Source organism: Mirounga leonina, unplaced genomic scaffold (genome assembly GCF_011800145.1).
Source record: "Mirounga leonina isolate KUSES-001 unplaced genomic scaffold, KU_Mleo_1.0 Mir_153, whole genome shotgun sequence".
In the NCBI taxonomy this organism is placed as follows: Eukaryota; Metazoa; Chordata; class Mammalia; order Carnivora; family Phocidae; genus Mirounga; species Mirounga leonina.
The window spans coordinates 14,563,987-14,585,703 of NW_023270387.1; the positions used below are offsets into that span (position 1 = coordinate 14,563,987).

The window sequence follows — 21,717 nt, forward strand, 5'->3', positions numbered from 1 at the left end:
CAAAGCAGTTTTCAGGAGCTTGGGTCACTTCCCACTCCTCTACCCCCCACAGACAGAAAGGTTTTTTGCCTTGCTGTTCATAGGGCAGGGGCTAAATTGTTACTTAGGGCTTAGCCCATTTCTCGAAAGCTCCCATAAGCGTACTCTCTGTGATCAGGTTGATAACCAAACGGGCTGGTTGAAAAAGAGGCATTCCAATTTCAAGGCAATGAGGGAAGTGGAGATAGGTTTTGTTTCCCATTCTCTTGCCCAAATCAGTGGTGGTTCTTTGCAGCTCATAGGAAGGTCCTGAGCCTACACGGATGTAGATGAGACCACTCAGCTTTGGTGTCTCTTAGCTTTGGGTCTGAGCACGGACTGTGCGATTTCTGGGACAAGCTGAGGAGAGACCTCCTGCTGAAGAAAGGTTTGAACTTTTCCCCAAGTTGGATGCAGGGAGGAGTTACTTGTTATCATTGCTTTCACCACACCCACACTAAAGATGCCTGAGTTCAGGATCCGCAGAGGCCAGAAAGGAGAGCTTTAGAAGATGTGACTGAACAGGGTTCGCTTGCTGTAGTAGCAATAATCGCCTCCTTCTGGGGCTGGAGGGAGCACAGAGGTGGGAAGAGTGCCTAGGCAAAGGCAGGAGGGATGTGGAAATAGACTCCTGACATTCATAGCCAAGTGCAGAGGGCCTTCAAAAATCCACTCTTCCTTCCACACCCAGCCTTTGCCCTCTCCCCCCTGCTTCCAGTTCGGAAAGTCTGAAGCATGCTTGGAAAGCTGTTTTCTGCTTTCTTCTCTCTTCCTCCCCCTTTCCTGAGCTCCCAGCTGCTCGACCTCTTGCGTAATTGTGAGAGAGCACTGAGTTTTTTGATGGGCTCCAGATGTGCAGCGGGTGGGGGTGGAGGGTGGGGGCGGTAGGTCTGTAGTCCCCAGAGTGCTCTAACTGTGGGAACATAGGGCCTCAACCCAGCAGGAGTGAGGACACATTGCACAGAGCCCTTATCATGGGGTCAGCTGGTCCTTGGGTGGGAGGACAGAGAGAAGATGGGTGCTGTTTCGGCCCCCTGCCTCTGCATCAGCTGCCCTGTGGCGGGCTGGATCATTCCCTGAAATTCCTCCTGACCGGGATGGTGAAGAAGCTCTGGGAGTTGTGAAACAGTTATGTGAAAAAACTCTGAGGTACCCCAATCAGAGCCCCTTCCCTCGAATGCTGGGTCTTGGCACGTAGGATGCAATAGTTGGGGTTTTGTTTCTTTTTCTTTTACCAGAATAGTCTGGAAATTACTGTTGTGATCCGCCTCATGAAAGGTGGCCAGAGTCAAAATACCTTCAGGAGCCTCAAACAGTGTGAAGAGAGGAAGAGTAAGAGGCTTCCTCCCATCCCCCAAATCCTGGGGCTTCCTGGTACCCACGATGCCTGCTGGAGCCTTGCTTGTTTGACCTCTGTTAGCCACAGCTGGTAACTGCGAAGTGTCTTCCCCTCCCCCTTCCCGTCCACTGCCTGGCTCCAGTCAGCCCCAGCCTCCAGCCGTGGGGGGCCCCCCTGCTAATGCTGGCCCTGTCAATGAGTGACCAAAGATTGCCGCAGTTCAGCCTCCTGCTGTTCCAGGGTTAGGGAAAGAGGGCACCAACTAAAGCCACCGAATCAGAACAAGGTATGTCCATCCCAGGGAGGGCAAATTATTTTCTGCTATGTGCCCCAGCTGGAAGCCTTGGGGGCTTTCTGCGCCCTCATTCAGCGAGGAGGAGGAGTCTCGGGGATCCCTCTAGGGCAGGTTAAAGAGGTCCAGCCTAGCTGAGGTCAGCTCCCTAGGGCCTCCCCAGTCAGTCTCCTGGGGCAAGAGCTGGCTTTGCAAGGTAAGGATCCACTGTCCGCTGTGTTGGATTTCGGGGTGGGGGTTGAGATGAACGGCTTCAACTAGGCTCAGTTTCTAGACTCCTCTTGGGTTTTTAGTCCCTCCTTTTCTTCCTTATTAGCCCCCTACTCCTCCAGAGACCCAAACTGCTATAGGATGGTGTGCTCAATAGTCTGTCTATAGCTTGCGCCCCCCAGTTGTAAGTCAGCGGGTGGTGGTAGGGCGGAGCTACATGGATGGGGGCAAGATGATGATTCAGTGCAGGTTTCTGTGCTTTACACTTCCCATGGCACTTTAACATGTCTTCTACCTCTCCTTAGAAAAGTCTGCGAAGCCTGATGTGCAGGGTCAACAACCCCATTTACAGCTCTTCATGGTAGGGCTTGGAATAGGGTGAGGAGGAGGGGTGATGGGGTAAGCCTGGGTCCCCTCAGCGGATATTTTCTGGAGATACTGAGACTATGCTGGAGGGCTCTGCGCCCAAGAGGTTCACTGGGAGCCACGGAGGACTCAGGCACCTAAGGTTTTAAAAAAGCGGGCGGGCGGGGGGAGAGAGTGAGAAATTGTCAAAAACACCCTTTCAGAAGAGCCTTAAGGCCTAGGGGTGGAGGGTGGTCTAGGGGAGTCCGAAGGGGAGGGGAGGAGGGGGAGGGGTGTGTGTGTTGATGGTAGTGGAGAGCCCAGCTGCAGAGAGGAACAAAGCGGGCGCTGTGCAGGCGGGGGTGGGGGGGCCTGGGGGGGGAGGTGCTGCTATGGGAAAGGGTCGGGGGGGGGGACCTTGGGCTCCAGCTCCACAAGGGCGTCTTCTCCTGCTGGCCTGGCAGGACGGGACGGGGGACGGGGGCGGGACTGGGGGGCGGGACTTCTCGCTCTCCTCCCACTCAGCGGGCTCCCAGGGAAAAGCAACAGTGTCCTCCAGAGCCCGAGGCCTCGGCGGCCGAGCCAGGGGAAGGAACCGGTGTCCCCCTCTCCCCGCGCGAGGTAAGGACGCTCTCTCCCACTAGGCCCGTGGGTCTCGCTGGCTGCGCTGCTGGGACTGGATAAGGGGAAGTCCCAGGGCCTGGCGGGAGCCCTGAGATCAACTCTGGGCTGGGGTGGGCCCAGAAGAAACCGTGGGGGAGGAGGGGGCGCTCCAGGTGAGTGCAGTGGGGTGGGGGGACGGCCGAAAGGGGCTTTGTGGGGACGGGCTCCGCTGCTTTTCCGCAGGCTGCTTGCTTTTGCCCTCCCGAGCCTCTGTCCGCGCAGCCGCCAGAGGGGGCCGTCGCGCTCCTCTCCGGGAGGGACGCTGGTCCTTGCCCCATCCAGACTCTCCCGCGGGCACCCAGACGGCCGGCCGGGCTGACACTCGCGGGGGCTCGTCCGCCCGCGCCGCGCTCCTCCCACTCTGCGGCCGACGGCAGGACTGAGAGCCCTGCCCCGGGTGAGGGGGCTCCCCTGGGCCGTCTCGGCTCCTGTCCCCGGTCAGGCTGCCTAGACGGACGAGGAATGTGTGCGCAGTCCAGCCCCGAGGCAGTGGGAATCCGGGAGGGACTCTTGGTGTGTTCGGGAGATGGGAGGCGCGTCTGGGGCCTTCCGAGCCCTCCTCCGAGGCCCCGCATCTTTAGGGGTCCGGGAGGCCGGATGGGGCACCCTTAGGGGGGTGAGTCCCAGGTTCTTGCCACGCCCGCCCGGTCCGGATTCGTATCCCTAACGGAGTTCCCCGAGGCGGGGGGCTGAGCCAGCCATCCGGGTTCCTCCGGGATGGGGACGTGCGGGCGGGCGGCCGGGGGCGGCGGGGCCTGGGAGGGGCCGCCGGGCGCGGGGTTGCCGAGGCGCCCGCGGACGCTTCCGCCGGGGCTGGGGCGAGCGGGGGACTGGCCGGGTGGCCGCGAGGCCCGGCGGGGGACCCAGGGAGCCGGGGCGGGGCTGCATTCTGGGCCCGTTAGCTCAGCGGTCCCGGAGGCTCCCGGGCTGACTCATCGGGCCGCTCGCACACAAACGCCAGCTCCCCACCACGTCAGGCATCCCACGCAGCGGACGCGCACCGCGCCCCACCCCGTGTCACCCACGCGCCCGCCCGCCGCGCGCGCCGCCCGGGGCTCGGCCGCCGTCGCACGCGGGGCAGCCTTCCGCACGCCTGGACCTCCGCCCGCAGTCCGCGCGCGCTGCGCTCACGCAGTTCCCGCCCGCACACCCCGCCGCTCACACCCGCAGCCCTGCGCTCACACTCGCACCTCCCGGGCACCCTCAGCCCCCCTTCCCGCAGCGGCCCCGCGGGGAGCGGGCGGTGTCGGAGCGGCCGCCCCTTTCCCGGCCGCGCAAACAAGCGGCTCCTTCTCCCTGCCCCGCCAAAGAAAGGCTGCTTGTCCGGCGCCCGCGGCGGGCGGGGCGGCCCAACACTGCGGCCTTGTCCCACCTGGCGGCCCTGGGCAGCACACAGGCCCAGGGCCAGCGAGGAGCCGCGCCCTGGCGGCAGTCCCAGCCCGCCCGCGACCTCGGAGAGGGGCGCTTTCCAGCACCCCCACCGCTCCCCCAGGAGAACCAGAGCCCCACTCTACACTCTCGCCTCTCCCCGGCTCTGCCCCCTCGAGCCTCCGCCGCCCGCCTCTCGTCTTTGATCGCTAGCGGCCCCGGCCTGCCCTCAGTCTCCCCTTTTCTTCCCTTCCCCTGGCTCCCCGCCCCTCGGTTTCCCCCTCCACGGCCCTCTGTACCTTCTAGGGCAGCCCCTGGCCGTCGTCCCCTTTACTCGACGACCTCTCTGTCCGGAGTCTCCCCATCTCCTTCTTTGTCCCCCAGGTCCTCCACCTCGCTGTCCCTCCGTCTCCACCCAGCTCTGCGTCCCCCGGCCTGTTTCCCCATCTTCTTCCCCCTCCTGTCCATCTCCCCAGCTCTCATTTCTCCTCATCCCTCAGTCTCCGTCCTTCATCCCGCCCCCCATCCCTGCGTCTCCCATTCTCCGCCCGATCCTGCCGCTGACCCCTCATTCCTCCCCACCCCCCGCCTCCGCTTCTCAAGTTCTCTCCGCCCCGGCCTTTCCACACCCCTCCCCGGCCCCCGCCCTCCGGGATCCCAGCCTCAGTTTCCTTCCCGTCCCGACTCCTTCCCCTGCCGGCGGCCCTTCCTGCCCTTCCTCGAGGGCGGATGCGTGTCGGGAAAGCGACGGCGGCGGCGGCGGGCGGAGAGGGTCCCAACTCGGCCCCGCAGGCCTCGGGCCGCGGCCATGCGACGCCCGGGGCGAGGCCTCGGCTGGTCCCCCCGGCCACAGGTGAGCGCTGGAGCGGCCCCGCGGGACCCCGGGGCGCGCCGGGCTAGCGCTCGGGGACTCGCCTGGGACCTTTGGCCGGGGGCCCGATTTGGCGCCTGGACTTCCTCCAGTGCCTGTTGGTTGCAGACCTTTTCGGCCCTTCCTCGGGCCTCCCCTCACCCTAGTTTGGGCGCCGAGACCCCGGAGCGGTGACTCCGGACACCCACTCGGCGGAGAGGGCTGGGCGCGGGCAGATCCCGCATGGCCTGGGTGCGCGCGCGTCCCCGCTGGGCGAGGAGGCCGGAGGGGCCGGGCCTGAGCGGGGTCACCCGCGGGAGCCCCGGCCTCGCCCGCCGCGGGGTCCCTCCCTGTTGCACGGCGGCTCCCGGCTCCCAGGCCTCTGCGGCGCTGCGCCCCAGGAGGAGCGGGAGGGCCACGGAGAGCCGGGGCTGACCGCGGCGCCTCCCTCGCCTCCCTCCTTCCCGGGAGCCGGCCTCGCGCCGCACGGGCCTTTTTTTGGCAGCGGGACCGGGCGGGGCGCTGGGAGAGGGCAATTACTGCCCGGGTAGTGGGTAGCCCTGTCCGCGGAAGCGGGTTGGCGGGTGAGGGCGCCCCGGGCCCGGGGTGGGGTCCGAGGAGAGCGCGCCCCCAGGTGGCGGCGGGGCAGCCCCTTTGTCCGAGCGCGGCTGGGGCGCGCCGGTCGGGTGGAGCTTTCCACTCCACCTGGGTTAGGTTTCTGAGCTGGGCCCACAGCCTCGACCTTGCTGTTTCTCCATCTTTTCTTATCTTCTTGGTCTCTCCCCACACCTCCCTCCTTATCTCCCCCCTCCTTTCACATGATTATTTCCTTCTCTTCTCTCCTCTCATCACTCCTGTTCCCCATCAACCTTATTCCTTTACAGTCTTCATCTCCACTTGAAATTCTTTGGTGTAAATAAATGAACACGCCCAAAGCTGCCTAACAGGGTGACAGTGACGAATTTGACAGATAAAGGCGAAGTGACGTGTTCTAGATCTTGAAACCCGTACTAATGACTGGCATGTTTACCGTGCTTTGCGCTTCACAGAGGGTCATTTAATATAATAGCTGAATCTCCAATCTTTAAAAAAAAAAACACGACAGTTTTATTGGGGCACCTGGGTGGCTTAGTGGGTTAGGTGTCTGCCTTCCGCTGGGGTTGTAATCCTGGGGTTCTGGGATGGAGCCCTGAGTTGGGCTCCTTGCTTGGCACGGAGTCTGCTTCTCCCTCTCCCTCTGCCCCCCCCCCCCCCCCCGTGCTCTCTGTTGCTTGCTCTCTCAAGTAAATAAATAAAAATAAAAATAGTTTTATTGAGGTATAACGTATATACCATAAAATTCACTTAATTGAAACGCGTGTTCAGTAACTTTTAGAGTGTATTTACAGAGCTGTGCCTGTAAGTTTCATCTTAGAACAATTCAATCACCCCAAAAAGAAATCTTGTGCCCATTTATAGTCACTCTCCATCCTACCCTTAGCCACGGGCAAGCGCTAATCCAGACAATCTTTTGTGAAAAAGTCATTATTCCACTTTTATAGAGAATGACTTGACACTCAGAGAATTTAAGTAACTTGTCCAAGATCTCACAGCTAATAAATATTAAAGTCAGGGTGAGAATTTAAGGCTCTTGCATCCCAGCCTGAAGCTTTCTTTCCACTAAACGGTGATGCCTTTCCTTCACCGTTATTGTTTTATTTTCTTACTCCCTCTTTTAGGTAAACTCCCCATTCCCAACCCACTCTCTCACCTCTCTTCCCTCGGAGAATGCTGAGGGATTTCCCTGAGTGGAAGGAAACAGGACAGCAGGCTCTGACCCTGGAAATTCTTCCCCATGGCCAGATCTCCTGGGGAGGTGCCAGGCCAGCTTGGAGCTTGGTGTAGGTTAACGGCCTTTGCCTTCCCTCTTCCCAGGCAGAGTTGGGGTGGGCCCCAGGCCTATTCCGGTTTCTCTTCCGCCAGCTTGGGTGGACACAGTGACGGACATGATGCCGTCCAGGTCCGGAAGGGTGGAAGCTGGGAGGGTAAAATTAGTAACTCTCTATGGCTGAGGCCCTTGGGCTCTACTGCCAGGGTCAGACACTCCTTGGAATGCTGGCTTCTGCCCCCACTTCCTCTCCAAGTCACCCACCCTGGTCGAGGGCTAGTAGAGAAGTGGAGGGAAACCCTGCCTTCCTGGGTCTCCCTCCTACCTTGAGCCAAGCTCTCTCGGCTGTCGCCAGCCCCACTTGAGCAACAAATGGGAACCTTTGAACCTTAGCAAGATGATCAAGGCATGGGCATGCAGGCACACATGAGTACCCAAAGGTCCCTCACATTTCTCAGGCACTGAAACTGTGAGCCAGGGAAAAAGGGATGGGTGGGAAGAGTTCAAGTTCTGGTTCTGGAATCTACTTTACCCTTGGTTCTAAAGACCCAAGCTTCCTACAACACCAGATCAGATGAAGAACCTTAGGAAACTGTATTCCTGCTATTAGTCACCACTGAGGGTTTTTTTTGCTGATTGTCTGGGGGTGAGACTGCTTTCTGGGGAAGAGAAGGTGTAGGAGTTGAGACATACAGAAGGCAGGAATGGTTGAGTTTTTCCTGTGGTGTCTCCTTTAAGCAGACACCCTGTTGAGACCCCTGGGGGGGGGGGGAGACAAAGGGAGAGGCAGAGTGGGAAGGGTACAGGGAGGGAGCTCCTCCTCAGCCCAGCCTGGGGGGGGTCTCTGGCTACCAGTGTCCCTGGGGGAGTTCCTTGGACCGGCTTCCCTCACTGAGGTAATTTCCCCCACCCTACCTCTGGCTCCAGATGTCTGAGGCTGCCGCCAAAGCCTGGCTCCTGGGTGTCAGAGGCAAGAAAGCAGAGAAATAGAGGCTGGGCCTCTAGGGGTCTTTGGGCTTATGGTGGCAAGGGCCAGGACTGTGTGCTGGGTGTCTGTGTGGGGCTGTAGATGAGGCACTGCCTCCCCCCTGACCCCCCCCCACCAGCCCCGAAGTTCCTGAGCTACCTGCACTTTTTCTTCTGCATGAGCCTGCTGGGAATGAGGGTGACTGGTACTGCCCCCCGCCCCTGAGAACCTGGCCGCAGAGCCTACTCCTTTCCCTTTCCTCCCCTGGCCTCCCCACCAACACCCGCCTTCTGCCGTGTCCCCAGGAGCTCTGGAGCCCCAGGACCATGGACGCTCTTAACAGGAATCAGGGAGGCCCTGGATGCAAGACCCAAGCAATGGTAAAGGTGAGTGGGGTCAAGGCCAGGGGGCAAGAGGGCTGTTGGAGAGGGTGGGTTTGGCTCCTCTCCCCACCTGTGGCCCCAGCCCAGGGATGAGAGCCCTTCCCCAGGTCCCAAGCCTATTAACAGCTAAGTCTTTATCTGAATCAGGTTAATTGGTTCACCCAGAATATACCCTTCGGAAGTCAGGAAGTGGCTTACAGATTGACCCTGGCCTGTGTCCCTCTCCTCGATCCGTGGCCCTGCCCTCCGTTGTGATTTAGTTTCACGGAGGCAAGCAATGGCCAAGGGGATGGCCACGGACAAGTCTACAGCGACAAGTCTGCATTGGCCCTCCTCTGCAGCACCCCTTCTCCTCCCCAGCACCTGCCTGCTCCCCTCACTTTCTCCTTGTTTCTGTCTTAATAGACAAAAGGGGCAGTTAAGCCAAGACTTGAGATAAATCCAGTGGGACGAGTTAGTGGCCTAGATTCAGATCTCATTACAGTTTAGTGTAATAATGCTCCGTGCAAGATTTTGTGCTGAGCCTTTCCGACACCCTCAGAGCCCTTTGGAGAGGGCAAGTGCCAGAGAGAGGGTCAGTGTGACTGGGTGCTCAGGGTCTGGCCTGAAGTCTCTCGTGATGCTCATCCCTCACCCCCACTACCTGCAGAAAGGGCCCTTGGACCTGATCGAGACAGGCAAAGGGCTGAAAGTGCAAACGGACAAACCACATCTGGTGAGCCTGGGCAGCGGGCGGCTCAGCACGGCTATCACCCTTCTGCCTCTGGAGGAAGGTAAGTCTGGAGGGGCGGCCCCCCTGCCACCCCTCTGTCCTTCCAGACATTTCTGCCCCTGATCCCAGGCATGTCCTGGGGCCCTTCTGCCCTTTGTCCGCCATGTTCGCCTCTCCCAGATGCGAGGCTGTGCCACCCCACTCCACCAGCTTGCCCCCCTTGTCCCGGCTCCCCTGGACTGCCTGGCCCTCTTTGGTAGATAATCTGGCTCCAGGACTGCAATTAAAGATCAGTTTAGAAACGAGGAGAGCACTGAAACAGGAGAGTCCATTGCTCTTAGCAACCAGTGTGGCCAAGAAGAAAGGGGCCCCGTTCCAGGGCGATGCCTGGTGTGGGAGCAGGTACCTCTGGAGCCTGGAGGGCCGGAGGGCCGGAGGGCCTGGAGTAGGGGCAGACCTCCCAAGATAAGGCCCTGGCCCGGCCCCCTTCCCTGGTGGCTTCTGCCCTGCCTGGCTTCTCCCCGGGCTGCACTTGTTGCCTGGGTGATTCTACATTCCCCACATTCTCCAAATACCAGTCCCGGGGGCTCTGCCAGGGGGAGCTGTGCAAGCTGCAGCAGGGAGGGGAGCGAGGAAGGCGAGGGTTGCAGGTGCAGAAGGGGGGGGAGAGAAGAATGAGAGATGGCAGATTTGGAGGAACAGAGTGGGGAGCGGGATGAAGGAGGAAAGGGACTTGGGGGCGAGGAGTTGGAGGGACTAAAGGAAGGTCTGCAGAAAAGAAGTTCCCCTTCTCTGTCCATGGAGCCTGGATGCTCTGTGCCCTCTGGGTCCCCCCATCTGTGAGCCAGAGTTTTCTCCCAGAGTTCCTACCCCTGACTGTCCCCACCAGGCTCAGGGGTCCAAAAGGGGCGGCCAGTAGTAGGCCTGACCCTTTGTCAAGGAGGAGGTGGGCTTATATTTCCTTTGCTGCCCTCCCCGCCCAGCCTCTGACTCCGTTTGCCTTCCGGCTTCAGGGAAGACAGTGATTGGCTCCGCGGCCAGGGACATCTCACTGCAGGGTCCGGGCCTGGCTCCAGAGCACTGCTACATCGAGAACGTGCGGGGCACCCTCACCCTCTACCCTTGTGGCAACATCTGCAGTATCGATGGGCTCCCTGCCCGGCAGCCCACCCGGCTCACTCAAGGTAAGGCTTGCGACCTCCCCCTCCCCGCCCCCGCCCCGCCCCAGCCAGAGGCATCGGTCTCTGTTAACAGAAGAGCCTGGGCCAGGGGCTGGGGAAGCCTGCTGTGGAGGTTGCCATGGTAACTGCCGGGCCAGAGCCAGTGGGGTGCTCAGGTGCCTCCGGACGTGCCTCAAGAACATCCCAAATTCCTCTAGCATCCAGATTTGTCTTCAGCCTGCTTTTCTTCTCCGCTCACCTCTTCGGTGGGGGGATGTAGGGGGAGAGGTTCTGATGACGCATTCAAAGGGCGGGGAGGGGGGAGCGGCGGAGTGGTCATTAGTGATGGTTAAGGGAGAGAAGTTGGAGCAACAGTGAGGACAACCCTGGCGTTGCTCCGTGATGCCAAGAGGGAGTCGGTCTGCAAAGACTCAGAGGTGGAGAGGGAGGCCAGTACCCCCCGATGGGGATGGAGCAAAGGTGAGAGCTGAGGACACGCTCGCTCAGGGTAAAACACCATTGACAGTAGCTTTGGGGTCATGAATATGGTTACCACCCTGTTCCCCAGAGTCACAGGCCATTCCGTTGTGTCAGGTGGCTCTGAAAACTGGGGCCCCTAGTTCCTATGGTGACCGGGCAGTTTAGGGGTCGGCCCGGGTGGCACTTTGACAGACCAGGTGTGTCTGCCCTGGGCATCCATTTATACAGTGAATCGTCACATTAGGGGAGTGAGCAAAGCAGGCTTGGGGTGGGGGGTAGAGGTGGGGTTGATGCGAGGCTGGGAGCTGTGGGCCAAGCCTGGCTCTGAGCGGGAGGACTAACGTCCCGCCCCTGTTTTCTGGGGACTCTCTCCTCTTCCCGGCTGGAAGCTCCTTGGCAGTGGAAATCCCACTCATTCTTTTGTTTCCCTCTGTCCTTCTGTTCACATCCCTTAGGCTCTCTTTAGACGCTACTCCCTTCCCAGCTGACCCAGGAGACCCAACCTTGCCCGACTCCTTTCTTCCTGCCCTTGGGAGCGTGAGGGGGACATGTGGCTTTAGGGACGCAGGTCCGCCAGGGGCAGCCGCAGCAAGCAGGCCCTTGCCTCTTCTGGAGCTTCAAGTTGTCTGACTCCAGAGGAGGGGAAGAACCCCCATAAGTTGGGGCTTTGGCTCTGATGCCATCTGGTTCTTGACAGTCCTGTTCAACCTCCAAGAGAACATCGTCCCCAAGATTTGGGTGTGTGGAAGTGAGCTAGAAGAGCTGCAAGGAGAGGGAGGGGCAGAGTTCAAAGAAGGCTAGAGAAAGAGCGCAGCCCTTACTCCCCCAGCCCCAGATGCCTCGCATCCATGGGCAAGAACACGTGTGCTGTGAGCAGGGTGGAGGTACGGATGCTCTGTAGGGCCCTCGTGTGCAGTCTTTCCAGAGCATCATTTAGCTCCCTGAGAAGAGGGAGGGCCTGGGTCAAGATGGAATTCTTAGGCATTTCCTGTGGCCCGGGTGACCCCTAACTCTTCCCCAGCCAAGGGCCCACCCTGCCAAGTATGTACCCTCCCACTCTCTTCTGACCCTAAACCCCCTTCCCTTTGGCTCCCTCCCACTCCCATAGCCTCCTTGTCTGGGCTTGCCTGTCTCAGGAGCTTGGCAGCCCTGGGAGGGGTATGCAGAGGCACAAAGGAGCGGGTGTTCTTCTCCCTAGCACTCCCCCTCCCCTGGGCTCCCGGGAGCTGAGGCTTTCCTTGTCTCATCTCTGGAGCAAGGCACCAAGCCCAGCCCTGCCGGGCCCCACTCCGGACATTCTTGGGAGTGCGTTTCCCTGGAAACTGGGTGGCTCGGGGAGGGGGTGTGTGTGCATGTGCTATCTCTGTGTGTCTGTGTAACTGGAGTGTGTTTATAGATCTCCGGATGTGTTTGTGACTCTGGGCTTGTGTATCACTGTTTGTGTCTTTCCTTGTGTTTATGGATCAGCATGTTCACATGGGGGACAGGGGTGAACTCAGGACTGACGGTACCAAAGGGCCCATGTGTGCAGTCCCAGGTGGATTTGAGAACTCACTGGCCCTGTGCCTATCTGTGGGCATATGTACAAGAGGATCGTGTTCCCTGTCTTGTTCCCCTGCCCCAGCCTTATAGGAGGACCCTCCTCTTTGAAAAACAGAGGGCTACCCTACAAAAAACAAGGAGCCCGTTCTGGCCCTGCTAGGCCGTCCATAGATGCATCATTCTGGGCACCGTGCCAGCCAGAGGCAACTTGGGGAGGCACATGTCATGAGGAGTAGAGATGGCAGTGACAGGCTCTTCCAGCAGGACCATGCCTGGGCCCGGGGGGGTGCGGTGGGGGGAGCAGGCAGAAAGCAGATGCCAGCCTTTAGCTTTCGCTAAAGCTGCGGACAGGGCAGCGTGGCGTGAGGGAGCCGAGGACGAGCCCGATCCCACCTCCATACCCCGGTGTTCTGGCACATCACACGCTGTCCTCTTTTCTACGGAGCAAGATGTAGAGCTGGGAATGTGAGCAAGGAAATAGGAAGGAATCTCAGTCGGCCAGGCTGCCCCACCCTGGGACCACAGCGCCAGACCACATGAAAGCTCTGGGAGGGGACAGACCAGGGGAGGACCCAGAAAGCCACACAGCTCAGGGCCCAGGCTGTCTAGACAGTAGGTCCCCATCCACTCCCAGCATTCGCTGCCAGCCCAGTCTCCACGTCTCCTTCCCTCCCTAAGCCCCTCATTGGTGGGTAGGGGCTTGTGTGAAGGCCAGAGGAGGGGGGTTCCCTGGAATGTGGCCGGGGAGCTGGGCTTCCTGGGTAATCCAGCTATCTCCCTCTGGGATCCAGGACACTGAGCCTCTTACTCTCCCACCCAATTATCAGTTATCCCTTCTGTAAAATGGGAGTGAAGCTTCCAACTGTCCTCTGCTATAAGATAAAGATCAAAAGAAGGAGAGAAAAAGCAAAAGCGTCTAGCTGCTCCCTTCTTTGCGCCTGCCTCCTGCCCTATTTCTCACTGGCGGGCATCCTCCGTGTCTGTCTGGGTCTGTCCAGCTGGCTGTCACAGTTTCCAGACCGATGAATCATTCTTCCTGAGGAGATTTTTTTCTTAAAGTCTTCCCCTATTTTGCATTTAACCCTATATGGTTCTTCCATTTTCCTTCAGAAGGGGAGTGAGATACACGTGTGCGTGTGAGTGTGGAGTATGGCAGTGTGGGTAGGTGTTTAGCAAGGGTGGAGAAATCCTTTCTTTCTCTAAGGAGGTTGGCTTTTGATTTCAGAGTCTCTCCAGGGACTGAGTGAAAGGATGTCTGTGCCTGAATGAGTGTGTAACTAAGAGGGGTATTATGTGGGTGAGAATAAGCGTGTATAAGAGACAGGGTGTGTTCGGCTGGGCTGTTTGTATGACTCGCTGTGCACAGCAAGGCAGTGTCTGTGTGACTGGGCAAGTGTTGGTGTGTATCAGAGAACGTGTGTGAGGCATGTGAGCTCTGAGCGTACAGAGTGCATCTGAGAGAAAACAGTGTGTCCCTTAAGGTTCTGGTGTCCAGGGGGCGGGTCTCTGGAACAAGAGGAACTGTCTGGGGCCCGGGCTAGGGGGTGGGTACTCGCCTGGCCCAGAAGCCCAGCCGGCCCCTGGGGGCTCCAGAGACAGGTGGCACTGTGTTTTCCAGATGGGAAGGTGCCTCACTGGGGTGCGAGAGCTCTTCGGAAGACTAACACAACTGGTGGTGGTGGTTGGGAGGAGGTGGGGTTGGCTTCTGGAGCCCCAGGCGGGTGGGCTGGCTTGGAAGGGGCAGTGCCTTGCTCCAGCCTGGGTGGTGGGGTGAGCTGAGCTGAGAGGCTGGGAGTGTGGGGAGCAGGGTGGTGTTTAGGATGGAGAGGGGAGCCAGGCTCAGTGCTGCTCACATTGCACAGAGCACCGCCTGGGCCTGAACTCCCAGCCCAGGACTGACCCTGTCACAGTGCCCGCAGAGAGGGCCGGAGCTGGACCTAGTGACCTAGCTGGAGCCCTGGGAGCCATGGAATGTCAGAGCCCAACCTTTGCTGTCAATGAGGACAGCCTCCTCATTCTGTAGATAAGGGATCTGAGGCCAGGGAGTGTGACTGGCCCAAGGTGACCAGCCAGCCGGGTTCGAGGCTGGTCCCTTCCTGGGCCTTGAGGGAGGCCAGCCACAGAGGGCTCTCAGTGAGACCCTGCTTCTCACTCCTGCCTCCGGACGCTTCACCCTCTGGCCTCTACTCACCTCTTACCTTTCCTTCCGTCACCTCCCCCCGCACCTTTCCTCCCCATCTCACTTTTGCTCCTGCACCCCGCACTCGGAGTCCCCGGTCTGTCGGCTGGCCGCCCGCATCCTCCCGCCCCGCCCTCTCCATCCCGCTCCCCTCGCCTCTCCTCCATCACTTCCTCTTCCCCTCCTCCTCTCCTTTGTCCCTCCCTCCCTGGCTCCCTTCCCCCGCCGGTGGCCGGCCCGCCCCTCCCCGGGCCCTGGCGGCTGCTGGCTGCCTGGCGGCTAGCTGCTCCGAACCCGGAGCCCGCGGCGGGAGATCGGCCCGCGCCCCCTCGCAGGCCCGGGGCGGCCGGGGAGCCTGGAGGGCCCGAGCTAGCGGGGGCCGGCGCTGCGGAGGTCCGGGCTCGGCGGTGAGTCCTGCGCGCCGCCGGCCGCAGCTCCCCGGCAGCGGGCGCCGAGGGGCTGGGGCTGGGGCTGGGGCTGGGGCGGGGGGCTGGGAGGGGCTGGGGTGGGGGGTTGAGGGCGCGACGGCGGGTCGGCGGGCGGCGGGGTGGCCCGGCTCCCCTGGGGGAGCGGGGGCGGGGGGGCTGTGAGACTCGATGGTCTGTGTGCCCTGAACATCTGTGAGTGGGAGGTCTGGGCTCGGGGCCACTCGTCGGCCGGCCAGACCTCATCTTCCCCCCGCGCTCGGAAGTCCCCTCCATGGACCCGCCTCCGGAAGGGGTTGAGGGGGCCTGATGAGGATGGGGGAAGCCCGTGCTGGGGCTGAGAGGGGTCTCTGATGGAAGGGCGGGGGCCCTTCCTCGCATCTTCCCCGCACCCCAGCCTCCCTTTGGCCAGTCCATTCTATTTGCGTGGCCCGCTGAACAGTGACTGTCAGTCCGTGAGTGTGGGAGCAGGTCTGCCTGCCTGTGTGTTTCTGGGAGCGGGTATGTGTGTGAGCTTGTAGGAGAGAGTGTTTGTGTGCGGTGTTCCCCGCCGCCCGGTGTCTCTCAGAGATAGGATCCGCCCTCTCCTTTGCCCTGTTTGTTCTTTTTTTCACCTCCAGATGTGCAGCTTCTCCACCCACCTGCACACACACACAGCTAGGCCCTGTGCCCCTTTGAGGAGGGGGGGCACCGGCCACAACTTTGCCTGGATGAGAAGAGGTTCTTGGGTTTCCTGAGTGGGCTGACCTTTGGAGGTGTGGGGCAGGAGTGGACCGGGAGAGGAGGATACCTCCCAGAAATAGGCTAACCAGGCCCTTGGGGCAGTAGGGACCGGAGTTGGGGCAATGCCTGGGGCCCCCGAGTGCAAATAGAAAGTTAATTTGGGCAGGACTGAGCTGCTCTTGAGTCCTGTTACCCTCCTGCCTGCTCTATTAATACAGATTCAGCTCTGCTGCATCACCTATTTATAGCCCAGAGGCAGCAAGGCCACACCCCCTCTGTGGAGGAGGCTGAGGGGTAGAAGAGGGGGGCAGGGAACTCTCAGCTACAGAAGCCAGGGCTGGGGGTCTTTGGGTGCCCACAGCCTCCTTGGGTGGGCCTGGCACGATGGGCTGGAATCCACTCAGACTCCCCACCTCAGTCCCAGACTGGGCTATGTGATCAGGCTCCCAATCCTCCCTCACCAAACCCCACCCCACCCCACCCCACCCCACCCCCATCAATCTAGGATTGAGTGGGTCTGTCTAGACCCTGCGAACTCATCATTAATTAGCTTGTCAAAGGGCTGAAAGGAGGGGGAGGGGCCAGCAGGGCTCTTTCTGAAACAGCTGTGGTTGTAATTAGGTGGAAGTGTGGTTGGCTATTATTTATTCCGGTTATGATTACTCTGGGATCAGCTCCTCTGATTGGCGGCTTGTCGGGGAAGGCTCCCTTCTCTCCTAACCATCCATCAGTCTTTAGAATTGTTGGTGCCCACCCGCTTGGGAGGGCCTCTGGGTGTGTCAGAGCAGTGGGTGGCTTTGCCCACTCTGGTTATCTGCTATGGGCTGCTCAGCCCGCTAGCCCCTTCCCTACCGGCCACGGCAACGCCTAAGGCCCCAGCAGTGGGCTCCTGAGCTTCTCAGTGGGGGGCCTGCCACAGTATCCACGTGGCCTGGATGCCCCTTGCCCTTGTGGCTTGCCTGAGCTGAACTGTCTCAGCGTCCAGGAATGTAGACTTCCCTGCCGGTCTTAGCTCAGACTGGCATGAAGCTTGGGGGGTGCCAAGTGGCACCAGATTGGGTCAGTAGGCTGGGGGCAGGGGCGTGGACAAAGTGGGAGGGTGGTTGTAGAGAGCACCAGGGCGCTGGCGTCTCCCAGCACAGCATCCTTTGCAGGAATCCTGTAGTGTGGCCAGGACGAGGAGTGCTGTGAGCCAGGCTCAGGCGCCCGTGGGCACACCGGCAGCTATGCACACTCTTGGTGCCCCTGGCTACATTTCTGGCTCCCACACACCCTCCCCTCTCCGTGTAGTCACACTTACTGGGCAGGACTGGGCCTGTGTCTGCTGCCTGGGAATGTGCTTGGCTGAGGCAGGGCCCATTGGCCCTAGGCTTGGCTAGATTCCAAAGAAGACCAAGGAGCAGGAAGATGGCAGGCCAGAGGGTGCTTTGTCAGAGAGAAAGAGGGTGATGGCTCTCCCCAGGCCACACAATGATAAGGAGGATGATAAGGAGACGGAGCCAGGAGGCAAAATCTGCTTCCTCCAGGGGCATCTAACTGATTCATGGTTTTCCCCTGTTCCCTCTCTCGGAGCTTTTTTTGATCCTGGAAATTGCTGCCTCTCAGATTGACTTTTCCACCCAAGGGGCAGATAGATGGATCACTGGTGCAGGTTGGGGGAGGGGGACGTGGGTGTCTGTGTTCTCTGAAGAACCCTGTTCACAGGACACCATCACATACGTTGTCTTTTTTTTTTTTTTTAAGATTTTATTTATTTATTTGAGAGAAAGAATGAGAGCGAGCATGAGATAGGGGAGGGTCAGAGGGAGAAGCAGACTCCCCGCCGAGCAGGGAGCCCGATGCCGGACTCGATCCAGGGACTCCAGGATCATGACCTGAGCCGAAGGCAGTCGCTTAACCGACTGAGCCACCCAGGCGCCCACATATGTTGTCTTATTATCTCTGCAAGGTTTGTGGTATTATCCTCATTTCTCTACTGAGAGAACTGGACTCAGAGGGGAGGTGACTTCACCTGAAGATCTCACCACTAGTAACAAGAGTTAGGACTAGGAGTCCGATCTTGGGACTCACAAACCAGTGCTCTTTCCACTCTGCCCTGTCTTAAGGCGGGGTCAGGCGGGGTCCGTGTAGACCCCGAGTGCAGGCACCAGGGCTCTTCGGAGCCCGCTAGTGCTTTGGGGTGAGGGCTGCCTCAACCCTACCTGCCCTTCTCAGCATTCGCTTTCTCTGTAGGCTGTATGTTGTGCCTGGGCCAGTCCACCTTCCTCCGCTTTAACCACCCAGCCGAAGCCAAGTGGATGAAGAGCATGATTCCGGCCGGGGGCCGGGCCCCAGGGCCCCCCTACAGTCCTGGCTCAGGTAGATGCCCAGCTGGGGCCGGGGGTTGGGTTGGTGGTCCTCCTGGATGGTCCTCCTCCCTGCCCATTCCAGTTATGCTTGCGGTGTCAGGGCAGGACATTACCCACGGTCTGGGCTTGCTGCCACCTGCCATTGGGCCACTGGTGGAGAATGCCAGGCAGTCTGGCTACTGGGAGAGATCCAAGAAGTGCTGCTTGGCTGGGATTGGGGAATCATGTGCCCCTGGGACAGAGGGCTCTGGCAGCCCCACTGTACTGGAAGATGCCACCTCAGCGTCTGGGACCCTAACCACTAGGTGCCTCTTGTGTCACCACCAGTGAGCCTCATCCTTGACGGTGGCCTTAGGGGGCAGAAGGAAGCCTTAGGTCGAACCCCTGCAGGCGCTGGGGGGTTCCACCTGCTGGTGATTAGGTCCTCGGGCCCTGCCCCTCCCCCAGACTATGCCAGCCCGTTACTCGGCAGAACAGCTGCTGTTAGTGTGGGACTTGTTGAACCCCAGGGGAGAGCTGGTGGTTGTTGCAGGGAACTGGCACCATGCCCCTCAAGCCAGCTGCCTAGGGGGTGGGGGAGGGTGGAGACGGCAGGGCCGCCAGTGAGCCCCGTGCCCGAGACTCTGCGCATTCAGAGGGCTGTGGGATGCCCTCTGGGTGTCAGTGGTACTGGGACAGGTGGACATGGACGTCAGGTGAGCCCCACAGGAGCCTGGATTCCCAGTCCACACCTTGGCTGGCTTTACTCTGCTGTCACCCTCGCCTCGTCACGCCACTCCCGCAGCTGTCCGGGGCGGTGGTTCTAGGGACTTCTGGCTGCTTGGCGAGGCCCGGGGCAGGGCCCAGGCAGGCTCTCGCTGCCCTGGCTCAATGGGCTAACAATTGGAGGCACCGAGCTGCCGGCCTGGCTTCCGGGGGCTGCCCAGCTGCGCCGGGCCCTCCCTGCCTCCGGCCGCACAGAATGGTGCGGGACACCCCTCTTGCCCAGCGCTGGAGGTTTGGTTTGTGTTTTTTCCCGGGTCTCCGCTGCTGTGCTGGGAGGCCCTCATGTCCTATTAGACTGGACCCCCCCCCCCCACAACCCCGAACTTCTGGCCAGCTCCACAGCGTGCCCCCGGCCCCTTTACAGAATGTCCATCTGCCCTTCCTGAATGAGAGGGATAGGAGATTGGGGAAACCAAGGCGGGGGGGCCTCTTCTTGGGGTGAGCCCAGCACCACTAGGCCTAGAAGTGGCTGGCACGGTTAGCAACCCTGTCATAAGCTGGAAAACGTCAGAGCCAGCAAGCAGCGCCCGTCCCCTCCCGTCATAGAAAGGAAGGCAACGGAGGGCAAGTGATTTAAGGTTGCGCAGCGGGTCAGTGGCAGAGAAGCACCCAGATCACCTGGCTCTCCTAGTCTCTGCTAGGAGAAGGCCGGAGAGTGCCCTCACTCTCGTGCATCCTCAGCTCCCAAGGGTTGAAGGCCAGGGCCTGAGGCGTCTTTGCGTTTCCCACCAGCAGGGTCAGAAAGCCTGGTGAATGGCAACCACAGCCCACAGCCGGCAACCCGGGGACCCTCCGCCTGTGCCAGCCACAGTTCCCTGGTGAGCTCTATTGAGAAGGACCTGCAGGAAATCATGGATTCACTGGTGCTAGAGGAGCCTGGAGCTGCAGGCAAAAAGCCTGCCGCGACTTCCCCACTGTCGCCCATGGCTAATGGGGGGCGCTACTTGCTGTCCCCCCCAACCAGCCCTGGCGCCATGTCTGTGGGCTCCAGCTATGAGAACACGTCTCCAGCCTTCTCTCCACTCTCCTCACCAGCTAGCAGCGGAAGCTGTGCCAGCCACTCACCCAGCGGGCAGGAGCCAGCGCCTTCCATGCCCCCGCTGGTACCTGCCCGTTCCTCTAGCTACCATCTGGCCCTGCAGCCCCCACAGTCCCGACCGAGCGGTGCCCGCGCCTCTGAGAGCCCCCGCTTGGGCAGGAAAGGGGGTCACGAGAGGCCTCCGAGTCCTGGCCTCCGAGGTCTGCTGACGGACAGCCCTGCAGCCACTGTCTTGGCGGAGGCCCGCAGAGCCCCCGAGAGCCCCCGGCTGGCTGGACAGCTGCCCGTGGTGGCTATCAGCCTGAGTGAGTACCCAGCTTCCGGGGCCCGAAGCCAACCCACCAGCATTCCTGGCAGCCCCAAATTCCAGCCTCCAGTCCCTGCTCCCCGAAACAAGATTGGCACACTCCAGGACCGCCCGCCCAGCCCTTTCCGTGAGCTGCCGGGCACCGAGCGGCTGTTGACAACCAGCCCCTCACGCCAGCTGGTGGGCCGAACATTTTCCGATGGGCCAGCCGCCCGCACCCTGCAGCCTCCCGAGAGTCCCCGCCTGGGCCGGCGGGGCCTGGACAGCATGCGAGAACTCCCTCCGCTGAGCCCGGCTCTGTCCCGACGGGCGCTGTCCCCCATGCCCACCAGGACTGCTCCAGATCCCAAGCTCACCAGAGAAGTGGCAGAGAGTCCCCGGCCCCGGCGCTGGGCTGCCCATGGGGCCTCACCAGAGGACTTCTCACTGACCCTGGGGGCTCGGGGCCGGAGGACACGGAGCCCCTCACCCACGCTTGGGGAGTCCCTGGCACCCCGCAAGGGCAGCTTCAGTGGCAGGCTGAGCCCAGCCTACAGTCTGGGCTCTCTGACTGGGGCTTCGCCCCGCCAGAGCCCCCGCGCCCAGAGGAAGCTGTCCAGTGGGGACTTGCGGGTGCCTGTCACTCGGGAGCGGAAAAACAGCATCACGGAGATCAGTGACAATGAGGACGACCTCCTGGAGTACCACCGGCGGCAACGCCAAGAACGGCTCTGGGAGCAGGAGATGGAGAGGCTGGTGAGCGGATGCCAGGGAGGCCGCCACCGTCCATGGCGTGGTCCCTGCCAGGGCACGGGCAGGCCAGCTGGCCGAGTGGGAGGGGCCCTTGGGAGGGCCTGGGCTTCTCCAGCTTTTCTACTTCCAGGAGGCACCTTAGTGGCCTGAATCTCAGGGGTCTGGTTCCCTGAAGAACTTTGCTTGGAATCTCAAAGGCTTTATTTTAAGTTCATGTTAATCTTGCTTTTCTTCTATAACACGGCATTTGTTTTAATGTATAAATTAAATTCCGCGTTATTTACCTGAATATAACAAAGCTCTAGGAAAACGCACCACATTTCTGGTGAGGCCTGGCACCTCTCAGTTGGAGAAGCGGGTCTTTTTTTTTTTTTTTTTTTAAGATTTTTTATTTATTTATCTGAGAGAGAGAATGGGAGACAGAGAGCATGAGAGGGGGAGGGTCAGAGGGAGAAGCAGACTCCCCGCTGAGCAGGGAGCCCGATGGCGGGACTCATCCCGGGACTCCAGGATCATGACCTGAGCCGAAGGCAGTCGCTTAACCAACTGAGCCACCCAGGCGCCCCAAGGAGAAGCGGGTCTTAATGAGGAGGCTGAGGCCCAGAGAGGGGAATGGGTGTGTCCGAGGTCACACAGTAGTTCGGGCAGAGCTGGAATTGGAATCTCCTGTCTTTCCAAGGCTCCTTTTTTAGAAGAGCCTCTTGTTCTTTAGAAAAGTTTCTTCTTTCTTTCTTCTTTTTGGTCTTTTGCAAATGGGTGGGAGCTGCTCACCCTGGCCCAGGCAGGATCATCTGGGAAGGTGGGTGGCAGGGCAGGGCAGCCCCTGGCCTGACCCTGGGCGGGACCGTCCGATTGTGATTGTGTGCATCGGCGTGGGTGCACACGTGTGGCTGCATTTGGGGGCCGGGTGTGGCTCTGGGCAGCTGTCCTAGGGACAGCATCTGAGTTGGGCAGGGGCCAGGATTCCCCGGATAGCGCAGGGAGCTCCTGGGGGCTCTGGCTG

General features: G+C 60.5%; 1 protein-coding gene across 13 annotated transcripts in view; it reads left to right on the top strand.

The window, feature by feature from the left end:
• Positions 1-2,729: 2,729 nt before the first annotated feature.
• The window catches only part of PHLDB1 (pleckstrin homology like domain family B member 1), a 44,832-nt gene continuing 25,844 nt past the window's right edge, over positions 2,730-21,717 (top strand). For 8 of the 13 annotated variants that reach the window (XR_004679983.1, XR_004679984.1, XM_035009072.1 and 5 more), the window contains exons 1-6: positions 2,730-2,825; positions 8,225-8,305; positions 8,952-9,075; positions 10,028-10,198; positions 17,756-17,881; positions 19,369-20,717. Coding sequence is in view for 11 of the 13 variants with exons in the window: in XM_035009072.1 (XP_034864963.1) it covers positions 8,246-8,305; positions 8,952-9,075; positions 10,028-10,198; positions 17,756-17,881; positions 19,369-20,717 (1,830 nt within the window). In the remaining 2 variants the exon portion in view is untranslated. Of the gene's footprint in view, positions 2,826-3,203; positions 3,265-4,903; positions 5,089-8,224; positions 8,306-8,951; positions 9,076-10,027; positions 10,199-14,626; positions 14,783-17,424; positions 17,472-17,755; positions 17,882-19,368; positions 20,718-21,717 lie in introns of those variants that run through there. The other 5 variants (XM_035009073.1, XM_035009076.1, XM_035009074.1 and 2 more) reach the window with 5 other exon arrangements.